General features: G+C 36.5%; 1 protein-coding gene across 1 annotated transcript in view; it reads right to left on the minus strand.

Annotated features, from left to right (window-relative positions):
- Positions 1-20,759, minus strand: part of CORIN (corin, serine peptidase) — a 166,568-nt gene that overhangs the window by 20,019 nt on the left and 125,790 nt on the right. The window contains exons 11-16 of the mRNA XM_076336202.1: positions 20,467-20,698; positions 17,137-17,282; positions 14,423-14,530; positions 10,028-10,141; positions 7,465-7,575; positions 5,664-5,793 (exon numbers count right to left, since the gene is read on the minus strand). Coding sequence (XP_076192317.1) covers positions 5,664-5,793; positions 7,465-7,575; positions 10,028-10,141; positions 14,423-14,530; positions 17,137-17,282; positions 20,467-20,698 — 841 coding nt within the window. The remainder of the gene's footprint in view (positions 1-5,663; positions 5,794-7,464; positions 7,576-10,027; positions 10,142-14,422; positions 14,531-17,136; positions 17,283-20,466; positions 20,699-20,759) is intronic.

Here is a 20,759-nt window from a genome sequence, read left to right on the forward strand (position 1 = left end):
TTTTGGTGGAAAGTAGGTAATCACTGTGTTATTTCCAGGTTTCAAAATACCTTCAGTCTTATGTCCTAACTGATAGACTACTCAACACTATCAAGAATGATTTAACATGTAATTATGCTGAAAAAAATTTTACATGCATGCTTTTTCTCTGTCATTTGAGTCTCTGTAAGTTATAGGATTCATAAAGTATGATTTTGTAGCTAAATTTAAAAAGGACCATTTTGGGCCATCTAAATTTAAAACTTCAAATAAAATACAGATTTTCTTAGCTGGAAGTCTTAATTCAACTTCAAATTAAATGTAAAAAGTCCTTCATTTAAGGTTAATTAGCTTTTAATTTTAAAAAGATGAAGGACATATTTCAGAGAAAAAAAAATTATTTCAAAACAATATTGTGTTTAATTTTTAAAAGTTGAAACAAAATAACTTGACTTTTCAACCTTTTTTCCCCTGCTGAGACTATTCACTGAATTTGAACAAAATTCGCTGTTGTGTTTGTTCAACATTGTCCTTTACAGAATTATTTTTCACTAAGAAATGTTCCCATAGTTGTACTGGTAATAACACATTAGCCAGAAGAAACACTTCAACTTGCAGATTCCAGAATGAATTTTCAGGACTGACAGATTTAATATGTGTTTAGTGTTAAACTGAGTAAATTTGATTTGGAAGCCCCTAAGAAAAAAAAATAAATTGTTTTTATAATGCCATTTGTACAAGCTGTGACATAAAATAGTTTGAAAAAAAAATTGTGATCAATCATTAGAATAAGAACGTTTCTTTGTTTGGCAATATTCATGTATCTTTCTATTTCTTTTAGTCAATCACAGAATCAGAGAATGGTTGAGCTTGGAAGAGACCTCTGGAGGTCATCTGGTCCAACCCCTCTTGGTCAAGCAGGGCCACCTAGAGCCAGTTGCCCAGGAGCACATTCAGACAGCTCCAAGGTTGTTGGAGATATTAAATCACTAATAACAATTCTCTTTTTACTTAAAGAAATAAAATTATCCAATCACGGAGCTAAAAAGTGTTATATGAGGTAAGTGACCATATGCTAATGACTATCTGAAGCAACTGTCACAATTTGCAAGGAATTATTAGGTTGAAATTTCTTGGAAAAAAGCCTTATCCAAATAATTATATTTTAAACTACATATGTACATGAAAGATGAGACATAATCTATCAGATATAATCTAATACAACTCTAATACACTGATTAAAGTCTACATATTTTACCATTGTTTTATGGTTGCTCAAAATTACTAAAACAGTCTTCCACATCTACCACAGCTTGTAATGTAATTTTCAGTAAATTTTATTTGATAGAGTTATTTGCTGCCATTCTTAAAAAAATAAATGTAATCTGAAGAATTCCCTATTTTGCTAAATCCTCTAAAGATTTAATAGAACATACTGCAGCCATGGACAATGTGAATATATTCAAGGTAGGTCAAGCATATTTTGCATTCTGTTGAGCAGGTCTAGAAATCCAGAGTGAATTAATGAGTTCAAATACTTAATCTTTAGCATGGAATTTGATTTACTAAAGGCCATCTTTATTCTTGGAGAAAATAAAGCAGGTTAAATTCAGAAGTTCATATTTCTAATGTGGGTAGGACAGAAGTATTCAATTTTTTGTTTCTGTGATGTTTTTAAGCAAATAACACATTAAACTAAACTTCCATTATTTCTGTTGCAGAAATAGTTAGAGAGAAATTAGAAAGCATAATTCATGTGAGAACAAAAGATTATTGGTCCAGCAGTTTGACTGCTCCGTTGGCAAATATTATTAAAAGAACTTTGTACCAAAGAGAGAGAGAGAGAAAGTATTAGGAAAGACAAAAGGCCAGGCAGCAACAAGAGATTGGCCTTTCCCTTCCACAAATACATACACAGTAGATGCTATGGGAGAGGAAAGAAGGAAAAGGAGCTACCTGTTTCAGTGGACCACCAGTGGTGCAGCCTCCAAGAAAGGGAGCAGCAGCAGCAGGAGGAGGTAGCAGAGCTTACTGTAGATTTTTATAAACAAGTATAACTTACAGCTGTGATTTTATGCTGATTCTGCTAGACCAGAACAAGCAGATCAGGTAAAATTCCCCTGTACTCTGCTAGGTAAAAGCTGCTGAAGTTTATCATTATTACATTTGTTTTCTCATCCTAGTGCAGGAAAGAAAGACAAACTATTCCACTACATTGCCACAGAGTAACAGAACAAATCCACTAACTTCTGGTTTTGTCAAATTTCAGATCTGAGCAGACCATGGTTTTATGATCACCGTTCCATCAACAAAAAATGTGGCCTTCACAGTATATGAAAATGGTTTTCTTCAACTAAACATCAAGACAAATCTACAGTCTTCTAACATAATGTTCTGAACCTGCACAGTATGCCCATCTTCAGCAGCATAGCCTCTGCAGCACGCACCAGGATATAGCCAATCCCTGATCTGAGACTCTGATGGCGAGTGCTGTTGTTCTCTACCTGTGTTAGCAGGAAACCTAATTGCCAGAGATATGCTTTACTGTATTTAAATTTGAGATTCAGTCAGAGGTCTCTGAACAAAATTATCTGTCCTGAGATGAACAGGCAGTCATATCAGGTGATCTGATAGTCCCCTCTGGCTGTAAACCATGAAACCTCAGACTTGAACAAACAGTTCCCATTAGGCTCTTAGCATTATAAACAAAAGTTTACTTCATATCTAACATTCTTTTTGCACTAGAGGAAAACGTAAGAACTGCTAAGAACATACATTGCATAACTTGAGCAACGGCCACCCTTAGTCCAAAGCCTTTCAGACAATGCTTGGAACTTGCACAGTTTTCTGTGATGTTGCATCATGCATCACACAACACATTTCATGTGTTGTGCAGTGAAAAACTGGAGAAACAGATCATCTGTGGAATTAGAATTGTCCAACAGCCAGGAAAATAGCTCGAATTTTGTGCAACAGGCAGAACAGAATTACCGTTAATGTTGCTTCAGACACAATGCTTCTACCTCCCAAACAGACAGACTGATACTATGTAAAATGCGTTACCGCTATCAGTTAAATTAACCTAACTTTAACCACTGTCATTTAATTATCTTCATTTTTTTCAGATTAATTTAGGCTGAAGAATTAAAAATATCTACAAGCTGTTAGAAATACATTGCTTTCGTATTTTAAACGTTACCACATTATATAGCAATTGGGAGTTGTCATTTGGGAAAGCACCACAGTTATGAAAAATAGTTTGCAGAGCTTTACAGAAAGTAAAAATACCATATGCTACCATTCATTGTAATTCCTGGTCTAAGGTATTAAGAAGTCTCAACTTTGACATCTCACGTGCACTATTTTTCTCTAAGAATAAACAAGAGAACTACTAAATCAAAATCAAGTATCATCATAAGTCTTTATCAAAGAAATCTGCATAGCCACAAAACTGGGGGTTTCTGCAGTGTGCTAAAATATGGACAGAATTTCTATATTCACAGTTTTAATTTTCTGAAGGAGAAAAATGAAGTATTTCCTATTGGGAATTTCTGAAGAAAAGCACTGCTTAAAATACATCACATTTATTAAAAAAAAAAAAAAAAGGATAAAAAGGAATGTTTTTCATCATTATTTGAGCTCTATGCAACATACAGTCTAATTTACCTGTACCCTCAATGGTGACTGGAAATAGCTTATTAAATACACCAATGTTATCAATCAGCCTCATATGCAGACTTTCTTGTTATTGTAAGTCAAATAAATAATGTACACAGGACATAATGGCCAACAGATGAAGTTTATGGCTTTGGATCAGATTTCACAGTGGCATGAAACTCCAATTTATCATTCAATCTTCCACTTCACCATATAGAAAATGTTACCCTCTGCGATATTTTCACTGAACCCCTATGCAACGTTAATAGAAGAATTAAATAATTATATTAACTTATAGTACTCCTTTTTGAAATTAGTTCTGGTGAATGCATTATAATCTTTGTTTTTCTTATAGATCTTCTTCAAAGCTAATTTACTGTATTTTTGGCAGTGCCACTTCACAAAAACTTGGAGAATAGCTAAGAAAATCAAGCTTCAGGTGACAAAATCAGGCTTTAAGAAAGGGAAAGACAAACACTACTTTGGTTTCCTGAAGTACTGCCATGAAGAATTAGAAATTAGTATTAGAGTCAGACTGAAGTTGTAGACTTCAGATTTGAACTGGAATTTCCCACTGCCCTTTCACACCATCACCTGTCACTACAAAAAAGAATTTGTAGAAAAATTGATTTGCAGAATATCTTCCCCGTTAGAAAATGGATTTGTGAGATTTAAGAATTATTTGTGTCTCATACATTTCTTAAAAGTAATTAGATTGATAGCATCTGTTAGCAAGCCTCAGTGAAGAAGCAGGAAGGTATAAGTTTCTACTCATGCTAATTTCAGCCTAGGCACAACTCTGAAAAAAGGAATGAATCAGAGGTCTTGTGATAATTTAATACCTTTTTCATTTTCCTAGCAGCAAGCATCATAGGAAAGTTAAGCAAATTTTATGTTAGGACTATGAGACTGAAATATTAAGAAGAAAAACATTATTAATGTTAAGACCATCGGTTTGTTCTTAGACAACAAAGTAGTTGTAAAAGCAATAACTATTCTTGAACGTATCAAAGGAGTTTAAGCTTATTAGGATGTTATATAAAGTTAAAGCATGAAGATAATGTCAATATTATTTAGACATACTAAACTAGCTAGAGGAGTACAGCATTGTTGTGTGTTAGAATGGCAGGCAGTCCATTCAGTACAGGTGGTCTTGGATTCAGGGCACCTGTTAGAAGTGATGTCAAGCATCCATGCAGTGCAAGGCAATACAGAGTAGGTTAAGTGCAGACTCTGTAACCCAGGGTCTTTATCCTCCCGTGTTTTTTGAGAAAGGTACAAAGAACGAGATTGCATGTCAGTGTATGTAGTGGTAAAAGGCAGACAGAAAAGACACTTCTTAATCCAGTTCGGGGATCAGACATTGACAAAAGATATCCTTCTATATCATCAGGGTTGTCTTTTCCTAGTAGAAGACAGCTTTGGATATCAGAGCAGATGAACTTGGTTTTTATCCAACAATTATACTTTGCATCAACTATTCCATAAAGCAGCTATTACTTATGTGTGCAATAATAAAGATGCATAGAGGCTATTTTTTTTCCTGAGTTCCACATAGAAATCTCTATCTTTAACAATTCATTGTTCAGAGATACCCAAGTTAAATATACCTGGTTGCCTAGCTCACAGTACTTATTGCAGAATGCAAATGAACGCAGAGAAATTTTCCCGTATTTCCTAAGACAAGTCTGCTTTAATTCCTTAGGAAGACAGAGTATCACATTGCCAAACAATCCTGAGCCTCAGCAATAACTGGAAGTTCAACTACTGAGGCTTGGTAAGACATCATTATCTTTTCAATACACTCTTTTAATAACAATCATGTAACGTTTATAAAGTGGTGAAAGTGCCTAGATTTTAGTGAGCTTTTGTTCCTGCCATAGTTCACAAAATTTCATTACCTCTTTTCTCTGTGAACCATTTCCACACTAGGTCTAACATTGCAGTGATCAATGATCATTCACATCTAACTCCAGCACTCCAACTGTCCTAAGAAATTCATCAATGCTACAAACTACTGACCTTACCCTAAACCCATCTGATTGCAGGCCAGTTGGCTTAAATTTTCTTGCCACTCATCAGCACAAACATGGTTATCAGCAGCTGACCTGTGAATGGTCAGGAACATCAAGGAATTCATGTTTTTAGACAGGGTAACTGCAAAGAAAAAGAAAAAGAAGAACAACTTCGTTATTATTTCACAGTTAGTTTTATAAATGGCATACTGAAAACATACAACTACATTCAAAAGAGTTTTCGAACATGCTGGCACTTTTGCTGATTTTATACACTCAGTAGCTATGTCATTTAAAACCAAGGCAACCATGGCTATCAGAACCTTGCTAACATTCAACAGCATGAGACACTAAACAACAAAGGCATCTTGAGGATTAGAATAAACCAGAATACTCTTGACTCACCAGCACAGGTTCACATGGGTTTCTGATAGCCTTAATCTTGTTAAATGATGTTTTACCCCACAAATAGTCCAACTGAAATCACTAAAGTAATTTGTGGGATGAATGCTGCTTGACATAAGAGTGATACCATCATTTGACTCTCGGTAATATGCACTGTTCCTGTCATAACAATATGTGGGTGTAATTAGAGAAAGAAAAAACAACTACTGTTTACAAGAAAGATCGTGAGCATTGCTTCTTTCTTAATTCATGTATAAAAGTGTGTGGACTGCTTTTATCACACACAAAAAGCTTCTCAAAATGGCCCAAAATGGAAATTTACATCCCTCCCTTTCTAGGATCCCTTAAAAGATGTTGGGTTGTGTGCATTTCTTCCCCAAATACATACTGGTTTTAGTTAAACTGTTCCTCTGACTTTTGCTTTGATAGTTCTAATCTTAACATAGCCAGTCATTACACATTTTTCTTATATGTTGAAGGTGCTTTTGCTTCTCTCCATGAGAAAGGTATGTATTAATCCTAGATTACTCCTTTCAGATATGCATTTCTAGAACAGTTCTTCTCTGTTGCATAGGTTTTATTAAATGCTGTTGTTTATTAATATTCATACCATGTTCAATGTCTTAAAATATTTATACAGTCTACTTCAATAGGAATACAAAATACTTGCTTCTGTAAGCCATGGTACACCTTTTTTCTGTATTTAAAATTACATACAAAGCATCTCAAAACTTAGTAATATAAACTACTGTCATGCACAGAAATATATGTTAATTCAGTGAAATCTCAGAGGACATACTACCACTTTCCAACATGTTTCTTTTCAGTGCAATTTTTTTGAAATCCACCTTCATTTTTATTTAAAGAATAATACTGGAGAGTTCTTGAACAACACATAAAAGCATGAAGCCTAATCCGAATACAGACAGCAATAGCAGGTTACATCATTCTGCAGGTATTTAGCCAGTGCAAAGTGGACCTAGTAGGACTGTCTTCTCGTAAGCTCAGGACCTGCACCATTGCAGTCAGTGGGAATTTCACACCGATTTTCACAAGTACAGAATCAGGGCTTGGAAGTTTTGCCCAAATGAATTCTATACCTGAACGTCTTCCTACTCTCTCTTCTATCCAAAACACTTTCCAGATTTTACACACCATCTACACATTTCAGAAGTTCCCTGCCATATCACTTTTCTTCTATCTTTGCACTGTGACACTTCACACTGAGCCTTTCCTTTTTCTTTTGCCCGCTTTCCTCCATGCTTTCCCAACCTCAACCCAGTCTCCTTTTGGTAATAAAGGGAGCATCTCTCCACCACTGCAACTATATTCTAAATCAAATCACCAGTGATTACTAGCATCACCCAAACATCACTTCCAGGCAGAGTGCATCACGGCAGAAACTTACCACAGTCCCATTCATCTGAGCTGTCACTGCAGTCTACTTGCCCGTCACACCAGAGCTCACGCGGCACACATTCATGGTTGGCACATTCAAGTTCACTCTCTTCACAAAATGCTGCAAGGACAAAAACACGTTTCACTCCGAGAAAGAAATTATCAATGTGAGGTTCACATTGAGACTGAAAAAATGAGAAGGAGGGTAGGCACAGATCAGATTTATGGAGCAAGAAAGCAAGACAGATTTGCAACAAAATTCAGGATGGGCATCACTGAGGCAGAAGGTGGTTGCTGTCACACAGTTGCAGAGGGCATCACAACTCAAAGGGAAGGAAGGGTGTCTGGAAATGGCAAGATCTGTGATTACTTAGTATCATTTGTGGTCTTGTCATATGAAACCTGTCTAAGCCTCTCACAAGCTTTAAGTATTCCATGCTTTTTAGGAGACTGCTCCAAATCTGTTTATTCTTCACGTTCTTTGGAAATAATATTTTACTGTAATGCATATGTATTTCCTTTCATCCACACCAATTCTATATTCACTTTTGGACCCTCCTTTGCTATTTAAAATCATGGAATTATTTTTATCTCCACTTCAGAGATGGGGAACTGATGCACAGAGAGACATGCTCCAGCTCACAGTTGGTTGCCAGCTGGCAGCATTAGATAGGGATTTCCTGAATCTTTGTCCAGTGCAGGAACCACAAGAGCTTCCATTTGCAGGTGACGTTTAGCTTTCCCCCAATCATAAAAAACCCCCTCCCAAAAGGCAGGTGTGTGGCATTACAGTACCCTCCTCACTAACACACTTCTCTTCCAGCTTCTATAAACCCCGTCATTAGGGAATTTTTGAGAGCTGGGGGAGGGTGGAAAGGGAGAGAATGCGTGGAAGAAAGCTGCATTCAGTTGTGCCTATGTCTGGCTGTTGTATAGCATCTATACTGCCATACAAACCAAGCATTTATTTGCAACACTAGTGCAAAAAATGTACTCCACAGCAAAAACCATACCGATAGAGCAGGCAGTGCTGCCTACTCTGACATATGTGATCTTTCTGGCTCTGGAATAAAGTGTGCAAAACTAGAAGAAGCTGTCTAACTCTGCCTTCCAGAGACAGCATGTTTCAAAAGCTGGAAGCCCTCAGCTGGGGAAACTTTGCTGCCATTTTGGAATATTCAACCCCTGACACAAAAGCAGAGAGGAAATATAGTCTGACAACTACAGACTAGCTTAACCTAAGTCGTCGGAGAATCTTTTCTCTGCCATGATCTTAATGTGTGATCATGAGCAAATCACTTTAATACCACCTTCCTGTTTTTTAGATTATAGCACACAGACCGCTTGGAAGTCAGATGGTATAATCTTCACAATGAAAACCAGATTAAGAAACGTTCTGTGAGCTGCCTCTTCCCAAAAAGAAACAAAGTTAGATCTAGTGATATATGCAGGCTGCCAATCATTTTGGCAAACATATTCATATGCTCCACATAGCACATAAAATGTGCCTACCATCCTGTCCCTGCCAACAGAACTCCAGAGACTCAAGAGCAGCTTTTTTTAAATTGTAAAATTATATCCTACAGTCCCAGCAGAAATGCTGAAATACCAGGATTGCCCAGAGAATTAAATTTCAGCTTTCAACCAAGTTTACCAAGCATCTCTTCTTTCTTGTGCAGGCTGAGCGTCACCCAGTATGTCCTTTGCAGTTCCTTGTCTTGGGGACATGCCCACACACCAGGTTTTCTCAAAAGAAGAGCATTCAGGGTACCACTAATATATTCATGAAAGTGAGGCTAACATCTCATGGCACCCACTCCCAGCTTCGCATGCAGGGTGGGAGCCTGCAAAGCAGCTGCCATTCACAGGTCTTCCACCTCTTCCCATCCCACTGTTCAGCTGCGCAGTGGAAACAGAATACAGGGCAGTTCCCGCAGGGGACCAGGGGGCCTACTGCACACTGTCAGCACTTTGAGCCAACTTACACTGTGCACATGGACAGTATGCCCATACTGTCAGTGTACCATACTAAGTTTTGTATCTATCTCTGATACTTATCACAGTTTGGATTGTAGAAGACGCCTGTGGAGCCAAGTAGGGAGACAGAATCTAAGAAATGCCAAGCAGAAGAGAAATCAAATAAAGCAGGGACACATGAAATTTACTGAAGAACAGATCAGAAGGAAAATCAAGTGGAAATCAAGAAAAAAGAGCAGTGAGCAGCTATATCTATATGTAATGAAGTTGAGAAAAGTTGGGAAAAGGAGTCAAGAAGCTACAAGGAATAAAGAAAAGAAGCACAAAGACACAAGAAGGAGGAGGGAGAGAGAGAAAAAAAGAGAGAGCACTGGAGTGACCAAGGAGACAGCAAGCACCCAAGGATGTGAACAACAGAGGACACAAGATGAGGAAAGAGATAAATTGGTGCCATAGCAAAACTGAAAAGGAAACTGAGGGAATGACTAAGCCTTTCTGTCTGTAGGAAACCTTTTTACTTCCATTTATTTTGCACCCCAAGATCCCAAAAATGTGATCAGCCCTTTATGGGACTAACAAACTGCACAAGCCCTTACAGCAGTTCTTTTCATCCATCATGTCAGGGCAGTCTGGGAAACCATCACAGATCATAGTGTGTTTGATGCACAGCTTCTTCAAAGGACACTCCCAAAGACCCCTTTCTCTACAACCTGGAGGCAGAGAAGCACAGTTTTGAAACACTTGCATACAATATCAAATCAACTGTTTTATTCTTCCTTAATAACCCTGAAACACCCAAAATAATTTCATTTGCAGTATAAATTTTAAAAGGTACCAAGAATAGTTACTAACGAAGAAATGGAAATAAGATTGTCACAGTGCACACTTGATAAATGGGTATAAATCATATAACACTGCATACTACTTCAGTGCTTTTTAAATAATAATGAGAAATATGTAATTTTTTTCTGGCAGTGCTGATACAGAATCTAATGCAGATCACGATGAAAGGTAGAAAGATGCTGTAAGTATTGATCACAAACCGTTTTCCTGGTTCCATAATCTGAGACCAAACCAGTTTGAAAAGATTAGAATGACCTAATGCTGTATGAATCTTCAAGAGGGTTCATTATTATGCAGGGAACACACTGCATTATCATCTCTTCAACGTCCTGCTAACCAGCCTCTCTGATTTCAAGAGGAACACTTATAAAACTGTGTCAAAGTGCTTTGACAGGAAAATTCCTGTTAGTCAGCTAGAGGAAATTAAGAATGGCCCAAAGTACATTTTAGAAAAATGTTTTCTCTTGTTTTGTTTCACTATTTATTTCCATCAACTAATAAAGCACTTCACTGTGATACCAGTTTAAATACTTTGACATACTAATGTCCTGCACACCTGACATTCTGGTTTTATAGGAAGCCATAAAAACAATGTGTTCTCCTGCCTAAAACAGATGGTTTGATTGCCTTGTTTGGCCTGTTCTATCGATGATAATGCTAGTTTTCATTTTAATCCAAGCTCAAATTCAGGTGACAGCCCTGATGTCCCCACACGCAAATAGTCGCGGTATAAGCTCACAAACTACATTTGAAGCAGCACCTCTGTTTGCCTGGACCTGGAACTACAGCAGCGTATAAGTTACTAACCAGATACGTTGTTTCCAAGAAGTGTTATTTCAGAAGTGAGTATTTTACAAACAAGAACCAGAGAATCACTACTAGCTCATACGATTACTGGTAAAATCTACCCACATTTTAATTGTAACTGGATGTGTGGAGTGCTTGATTTTGTTTAGACTGAAAAAGCCATGTAAATAAATGTTACAGCACAGAGAAATAAGTAGCCTTGAACCTGTGAAACTAATTCCACACTATCAAAGAATTTTCTTGGGTATCACCATTTTCCAGGTCTCCTTCTCGACAATATTTGTGATAACTATTAATGAAAAATTAATTGAAACCAAACAAAACTTTACTCTAATAAAGAACAAAGAATGTCAGTCATGTTAGGAACATGATATGAAAATAAAATAAAAAAGCTTAAAAAAATATAATTTATGAACCTTGCAATTTTTTAGCAGTTTACAATTAATTAAATACATGTTTGCTTTTCCCCTTCATCACACATTATAGTGTTAAACTGTGAAGTGTTCTATGACTCTCCAAAATTTATCTTCGACTACAACATAGACAAATATAGAGACAATTCCCTAGGAAAAATTCACTACTTACTGAATTCAGTGTTCAAATATACTGTTTTGTTGGTAGAAGACATCTACCATTTGCTGTATTTATATTTCTTCTCTAAATATTTTTGTGACATACATTTTTAATTTAATGACAATGAAATGGAAGTGAAAATGGAGGTAGAAAAACTTGTCCATATTTATATCACCCCCATCTCAAACATATGTTTCGGCAAGAGATAGGGATTCCCATGTGATCTTACCTTCATTCTTCTTCAAAATTTGAAGCAAGTTACCATTTGTTATTCACACGTATATTCCCCATGCAATTGTTATTAAGTTGATAACATTAAGACCACCACATTTTTCTCTCAACTAAAATACTACAGTCAGAACTCAGATTGCAGAAAATAGTGAAGGACAATACTGGTTTTGAATGTTATGTCTTCAATTTCTTTAGTACTCTTCTAGGACCCTCTTCTGCTCTCTGCCAGAGGAATTGTTCAGCAGCCAGTAAATTAATATGATCAATTACAATCAAGCATATTTAATACCACAAACTCCCTTGATGTCTACCATAATAATATGAATTTTCAGAAATTATCTTCCTCACACTTTACTGAAACGCACTCAGAAGTCTCACATTCAGAAATCTGGGTCAAATTTTCTCCCCAAATCCTAGCCTAAATGGCACTAAAGTCTTAGGATTTCACTGCAATTGCATGGGTGACATTTCCTCTCACAAAGATCACATGAAAGTATGACAGGGATTCCTAACAGGAGGAGACAGTGGGTGCTGAATACAGCTCTGCTCTGCGTGGGCAGAATATACCTTAGTCCCTTTGGACTGTTCCACCTTCCGTTTTTGGCCAGAGTAGCTTGAGCATCCAAAAGCTGTAGCTAGTCTTTTCCAGCCTCCTCCTCCCTGCACTGTGAAGTTGTTCCATGCCTGTCATTTAAGGTACTTCAAATACAAGGTTTATAATTTAAATGCTGACTGTTATTTAATGATACAAAAGCAATTTCAAAGGATAAATCTAATAAAATGTGAGCTAGCCATTTACACATGGAAAGATCATCAAGTTTTGATTTTGTCCTGCACACATGGAATATGAATGAGTTGGAGACAGTTACTTCTGGAGCTCTACAAGGACTTTCTGTTTTTCAGTAACAACATTACCCCTGGTCAATGTAATGTCACACTGACAGCAGTAATTTCCTAGCAGATACAGTCTTCCATATTTATAGAAACTGATAAGAATTCTGCTGATTGCTAGTGACATTCTGTCTAGACTATAGAGACAGAGAGAGATCCACTCAAGAAATGAATGTTATATATTAGAGCAATATTTCATATGTTAATGTCTAGGAGAATAAAATTATCCTAAAAGACGCATAGCAATTAGTGTTCTAAGGAGTTAAGAACAGGTGGCAACAAAGAATATTTGGCAGGGAGGACAACTGAGACAATTGATTCAAAGGTAAAGAGATTACAAACTCTGAAAGAGTCACTGTGATCATCAGCTCTGCCTTTCCTTTATAATCCAAACAAGAGAATGACCTAGTATTAAATCCTGTTTCAGCAAGTGTATCTTTTTTTTCTTTTTGCTTTCTTTTTGCAGGGGGAGGGGAATGGGGCAGAAAGAGGAGAGAGAATACAAGCGTGATTTGAAAAGTCCCAGAGATTGAGAATACATTGCGCCTTAGCAATAAATAACCCCTTGGTTACTTCAATCATTAAAAAAACCTGCTCTTAAAAAAAGAAGCATTTTATAGAGCTTGAATTTTAGCCTAGCTTCAGCTTTCAGGTCTTGGATCTTATTTTATTTTTGTGCAGCTGAGTAGAAAGTCTTTTATTGACACAGTTTTGTGGCTCACAAACCATGCTTCCATCTTAACCTGCTCTCTGTTAAAAAAAACAGGTTGTGCACCTTAGCCCTACTCTGCTGGAATGTTTTCCAATCCTTTACTCATATTCACACCTCTTCTCTAAATCCTTAGTGATTTATAATTATTCTCTTTGCCCCTAGGGATGCCAGGCCAGCATGCAGAACTTCATGGAGGCTGCTACCTTAGTCACATAAAGAAATAGTATAAGCTCCCTTTTCCTTCTGAAAATTCTCCTGCCAGCACGTACAAGGTTAAATAGCAACTAAGAGATTTATTGGTTATTCTCAAGCTCAATACATCCCCTTAAGTTTAAAGTCAAGAGCATCTCTACCGTAAGTAAATTCAGAAATACACTGGAGAATAAACTTTGTGGTTACCACTTTATCCTTGTACCTACAGCTTGAGATTGGCCAATCTGAAAAAACATGTAATTCTTGATCCTTGCAGTACAGAATCCACTTCAGCAACACAGATCTTTTGTCAATACGTCATAATGAAAATATTACCATGTATAAATTTAAAACTATATTTATGAATTCAAGATTTGAACTGCCAGGAAGTCACATTTTAGCTCAGTAGAACCTCCAGCAATATCAAAAGAATTAAACCTGCAGCATTTTTTATCTTGATTATTAAAGGAATACTCAAACATCCTGGAATACGGTTAGCAGAATCTAAATTATCAAATATCATAAATTGTGTTGACATTAATCAAGATGGATGCTTGCTAAAGTATTTTCACTGTCACTAGTCAAAAAAACCCACTTTCAAACATATTTTTCTTACAGAAAAAGGGGCTTATCCTCTGAACTGTCATGCTATGGTTCAAATAACTGAAGGAAAAACAGAAGTCATTTTCTAATGCTTCAACTACTCTCCATTCAAAAGATCCAACTCATCGAATTTATTTACCACAGTTGTCCTCATCACTATCATCCTCACAGTCAGCTTGACCATCACATCTTCTGGATGCCAGGACACACCTCCCAGAATGGCACTTGAAGTGACTGGGTGAGCATTCTGTCAATGACATGGAACAGGGAGAAACAAGTCCATAAGTTGCAAGCTTAATCATCACGTGTACTTACTTATTTATCACTGTGACTTGTTTCGGAAGCATAAATGACAGGAATAGAAAGCTTGTGCGATACTAAACTGGAACTATGTAGCAGGCAAGACTCTTAACAATGGCACTGTGAATGGGGTGGAGCAATATTTTCCAGAGCTCTCCCTCACATGCCACCCTCTGTCAAATTTCAAAGCTTTGCCAAATAACTGGCATGCAATGTTTAGATTGTGGGCATGGATTTTCTAGTTACTTTTCTCACTGTTGTGGTGTTGTGTGAAGCAGAAATAGATCATCTGATGTGTTGAAATGTGTATAAGAGATTCCCAGGATAAAAAAAAAATATATTTTGGCAATTGTGTGGCTATTTGAATTAATAAAACCACCTACAAGTGTCCACTAATTAACCCTTACATCGCTTGTGCCTCATCTTACAGATTAACATTTTGAGAAAGCTTTATTTAGATGGTTTTGAAAAACCCACCCTTTTTTTCACACTGTACATGCCACCGACTTTGATGTACAACCTCCATCATATGTTGCCTTTTTTTTTTCCTTCCTGCAAAATCTCTCAGGTATTTAGTATCATGCAGTTCCTTGGGTAAATTTTAGGATTCAATAAACAGTTGTACCAAAAGTATCATCAATCAACTCGGGAGCCTTAGAAAATAACATTCTAATGATAAAAGGTATGTGAACTATACTTCCAACATTTAAGAATAACTCATTATGAAAATAACTAAGTTTACAATGCATACTGTCTTGGCCAGCAGTATTCTTGGATTCAGCACTGACTGGAAGAGAAGTTAAGCAATTCAGCACATTGTAATAACTCTGTCAATTATAGCTTAAGTTGGAAAATCACCTATATTTTGTAATCATAAACATTTTAAATGCTCTCAGAAGCTTAATTTCTTTTGTTACATGTATTTTTTTCAGAAATATTTATATAAGATTTTAAACTTCCCAGGGAAGACTTTCTAACCAACATTGGTAATCTGTAGAAATCTGGCATTGAATCAATATAAAATTCTAGCAGTAAGGGAACCCAAAACAACTCTGATAAAACCCCTTAATTAGTTACACTGTTTCTAAAAGAATACTAAAAACCCCTCCTTTTTCATTGATTTTCCAGGAATATCTATTTCAGTGCTAAGATGATCAATAAGCAGTGAATCAGCTTACTAGGCAGAGTCCCTCTAATTAAAGTGAGAATTTTTTTTAAATTATAATTTTTATAAGTGAACAGAATTTATCTCTAGAAATGGAACATACTAGTCCTGTATGCAGTAGTATATTTAAAATATAACCACTCTATGTTACATTTCAAAGCCAAATAATCTAATAACACAGGGAGGAAGGTTAAAAGACATCTGATACCCGAGAAAATTAAATCACATTATTTTTCTTTAACTCACCTTGTTGTGTCAAAATCTTACTTTTCCTTTCCTACACACTGCTGTGTAATAATGGATAATTCCTTTCCATCAGCCTACTGCTGTAGAGGGAAATTATCTCCTTGTCTCTCAAGAGTCCCACGACAGAGGATTTCATTACCATGGTATTACACAACTTTATAAAATCTTCACAGTGATATATGTGCACATGGACTTTGCTTGAAGAAATAGTACTAACTGCTACATATACTTCACTGTTTTTTCATGATTCCTTCACTATATTCACAGCAATACATCTTCACTAAAAGAACTATACACTGACTAGCTTTCACCCATTGCTTTCTCTGAGCAAGATCAAGACTGTGGAAAGACCGTCATCACCGTGTAGGTAAGTAGGAGAAGAGTGAGAACTGAACACAATCAGCATATTGCAGGCACTGTAGCACACACCATCTCACTATTTTCCCAGCTACTTTACTGGCGTTTTGGCAAGAAAAAGAAAAGGCATGTCAGAATTCCCACAGACCTCACATCCAATGACCACTGTAGAATGAGAAGCTGCACAGCTTTTCTCTTCACACATACAAAGAATATGTAGAAGCATTTAAGGCAATGTCATTCTTTTGTTCCATGTTCACACCCACAATGATTAGTATTAAGCTGAACTCAAAATTTGACAGTTGCTACTGAAGCTGCTTTGGCACAACTCTCTACAAAACTTTTCCCAAACAAAAACCAAGAGGAAACAGTAGCTGGCAAAGACACTAACATTACAATATTTTTCTCAGAGCTGTCGAGGGGCTCAGCTTTGTTAAGATTGCCAAGAGTCTGTCTCATGGTTAGAAAAGCATTATTATATCATCTAAATAGGTAAAAAAGTGAAGTATAAACACAAGCAAGCAGTAGGTGTGGTGTTAGCAACAAATCTCAAACACTGACTTTCACAGACTGAGGATAATTGATCCTTCCTTCTAATAGATTTCTTATGAGAACTTCCTCTTATCTGCAAACTGTAGGTATTCAAATTCCCTGAAACCCAGTTTGGAATCATTTTCACAGTTTAAATATTATAATTTAAAGAGGAGGTATGGGGAAAAAAATCAGTGACTTTGGGAACCTAATTAAATCTTTAATTTCCTGTTATATGTATTTATAGGAGTTACCTTCTACATCTTCATCTGGTGTGAGACAAGTTTGGTTGTCTGAGTTCTCATCTGGAAACTGAGTGCAGTCAGTATCTTCTGGCCACTGCAGACCTACAATCCCAAGCACAGACTCACAGCGTTCCTTAGACTGTACACATAATGTCCTGAGGAGACAGAGTGGAATTGCACAAAGTAACTGAGTGACAGTCTTAAAAATTCCCAGTTATTGGAAGTTAATAATCCTAGCCAAAGTTAAAGATGAAGATCAAGGAAAAATCAGTTAATCAGATTTCTTTAAATGAAAAAAAAAAAAAAGAAAATACCAAAAGATATGTTGCTACTGTTGAAACATTATTTTAAGTTATTGTATGCAGACTATTACCTGAGTTATAATAGCCAAATATAACTACCTACAAACATCCTCTCCTCTGTAAGGGATGGCAGAGAACCTTTTTTAAGAAGCACTAACTGTCCTCCTTCAGGAAAAAAAGCCAAATACATTTTGTACCAGTGAAATGCTACCTCTTCTGATGATGCTACCTCAGAAACCATGCGGTTTCAGAAGGACAAAATATTTAAACCTGCAAACAAAAGAGCAAAGAACTCCCCAGGGAATTCAATAAAATTAAAAGTTTGGAGAAAATCAAAGCACAGATCAAGCTAGTCTTGAGGGTGTTGTCAGTTAGAGCAACAGAAGGTTGTATCATCATACCTGGAAAAAGGGATGAATATAATCCTCCTGCTGCGCTTTTTTTTTTTACCATAGAAAGACAGGATGCGCCACACAAAATTTGTTCAGTGTTCATCTACATTAACATCCTGTCTCGCAAAATACCCGATGTCAAATGCTTCAAAAGTACGAACAGAAAATGCATAATAGAAAAATCCCCTATTATTTTAAGCATTATTTTAAACATTTAGCAACTACTTTTGCCTGGAATCATAGCTGATGTGCTGTTCAATATAATAGTCTTGTCTTGTACCTGTGGTATTTTGAATCCCTGTTTGTTTCAGCTGCCTCTTTTTCTTTTTTTATTTTTGTGGAATATTAACTAGGCAGTATGGGATTAGGAACCTCAACATCCTTTTCATCTCTTCCTCCAAACAGAAACATGCATCATGCTTAACAGGTGTTTGTCTAAGCTGTTCTTAAAAACTCTTCAGTCAGCAAGATTTCATATACTTCCTTATCACTCATTCTCATACACAGGTATCTATTATTTTCCTTATATCTGACCTATAGCTCTCCTGATGTACTTTAAATCCATTGCTTCCTGGTTTAACCTCAGTGAACATGGTGAACAATTTATTTGTTTTCTCACAGAAGCTCATTTTTACCTATTTGAAGGCTATGATGTCTCCCCAAGTCTTCTCTTGTTTCTAAACTCAGCAACTCATTTAATTGCACCTTTTAGATCATATTTTCTAAACCTATAAACATTTGGACTTTCTCCTACTGTTTCAAAGAAAATTCTCCTTTGTTCTTATAGGTTGAAAAATATTCAACAGTAGGATCCCACCCATTTCTATTTTTTTTGGTTTCTTTCATGTCACTTTTAATTTGCCTTTTATTTAATTTGATTAATTTTTTCCAGATCTTTCTTCTAGGAACAGACAGTCCTTTCATGGAAGTAATTTTATTCCACTCATTTTCCTTTGACCTTTTGACCAACGGACCATTTTTTTTCCTGCAATCAGCTTCAAGAAATGCCGTGACCAAAACCAAGCAAACAGATCCATTTAAGATCAATTATTTTATGCTCTTTTGAGAAAACAATACATTATTAATCTTCTCAAATTTCATTTTTTGCGGGGGGGATTGCACGAAGAAGAGACAATGTTTTTCCATGCCAAATGATTCACCATTGAGTTGAGCAGCTGGAAGGAATGGATGAATGAATTCACATCGGTTAACCATGCTACAGTTAGAGACTCTCTCTCTCCTTTTAGATCCTTCTCAATATTGAAAAGGTTGACTCCAACCACCACTTTATAACCTCAGCTTTCTGAATGCCAGAATTTTTATTTACCAATGACAAAAACCCAAAACCAACCACAACAATATGATGAATACATGTTAAAAATTTGATTTTGTTAGCTGAGACATCTAAGCCATTTCTGTCCTCTGTTCTCTGCACACTCAAATCTTTGGCCAAAGCTGACCCTTTCCAAAAGCTATTGCAAGCCATTTAGTTGTCAGTCTGGTTAAAGAATTAAAATGTAGATAATCTTCAGAGTAGTGCCCATCACAGTGCATATGGAAGCCTACTGCAATACTGGTAGGAAAATTGGAAAAGCAATTGGTACTTTTTTTTTTTTTTTTTTTTTAAATGCTTCCCACATTCCCATACCGACTCTCACAGTTGGGGTATCAGAATACCTTGGTAACAGACGACTTTCTTTACTTCTCAGTCAAATCTCATCTGTGATATTGTCTATGAATCAATCTAACAAGTTAACAGTTAACAAGAGCACACATCACAAAGCAGAGAAATCTCCTTCTTGAAGGAGAAAGAAATACAAGGTAAAAAAAAAAATGTAGCATAGAAATGTGTAATTTTCTGCAATGGAATTCAATCTAGCACTTTTTTAAGAACATTAAGCATATTTAGCAGTTAACTAAAATATCTCTTTACTCTCCCAATTCAAATACAGTAATGGGATGCCTAAATTGATGCCAACACATAAGGGCCATGAGATTTGACCAGGATTATTCTTCATACACATCTGTCACAATTTTGAAACAACACCAAAGTCAGCTGGAGACTACTTAAATACACAGATAGTGTAATCTCCATGTCATTATAGGTTAACGTGACTAGGATAGAATATGTCCTATCCAGTGATAGGACGTGTGGGAATGGTTCAAAGCTGCGCCAGGGGAGATTTAGGCTGGGCATTAGGAAGCATTTCTTTACTAAGAGGGTGGTCAAACAGTGGAACAGTCTTCCTAGAGAGGTGGTCGATGCCCCAAGCCTGTCAGTGTTTAAGAGGCATTTGGACGATGCCCTTAATAACATGCTTTAACTTGGTCAGCCCTGAATTGGTCAGGCAGTTGGACTAGGTGATCGTTGTAGGCCCCTTCCAACCGAAATAGTCTATTCTATTCAATATATACATTTTGAAAATTATTGAACTGCTATTCCTCTCCTTGTTTTGAATACTTCAGATACTAATCACACACGTGTAATAAACTGCATTTAATGATCTTATAAAATATGGTTCTCTACTTTTTGCTAGGGAATTCCAAAGCAAAGTTTCTGGCATTTTCAATGGAAACAGAAAATTGGGAAAGACTAATATGACAGACAATGTCAGTCAAGAATTAAATGAATTATAGTATAGTACCTGCAAGGTGGGATCCGCTGATTTGTATGGGGGTCACATTTTGGAACTAAGATTGTACAGGCAAAAAACATAAGGTATTTGTAGCAGTTGGTCTGAACCAAGGCTGGGAAAAGAGAAGACTCCCAGCTGATAGAGGCTTCCTTCTGCGTCCTGTGGCCCAGGTAGTTTGGGTAATAAGTATAGTTGTAAGGCAAGTTCATACAGAGTTCCAGAGTAATTGGTTCACACTGACCTTTCACAGAAAGAAAACAAAAAAAGAAACACAAATGGTGGGAGATTAAATGAAATACAGA

The sequence above is a fragment of the Aptenodytes patagonicus genome, chromosome 4, assembly GCF_965638725.1.
Source record: "Aptenodytes patagonicus chromosome 4, bAptPat1.pri.cur, whole genome shotgun sequence".
NCBI lineage: Eukaryota > Metazoa > Chordata > Aves > Sphenisciformes > Spheniscidae > Aptenodytes > Aptenodytes patagonicus.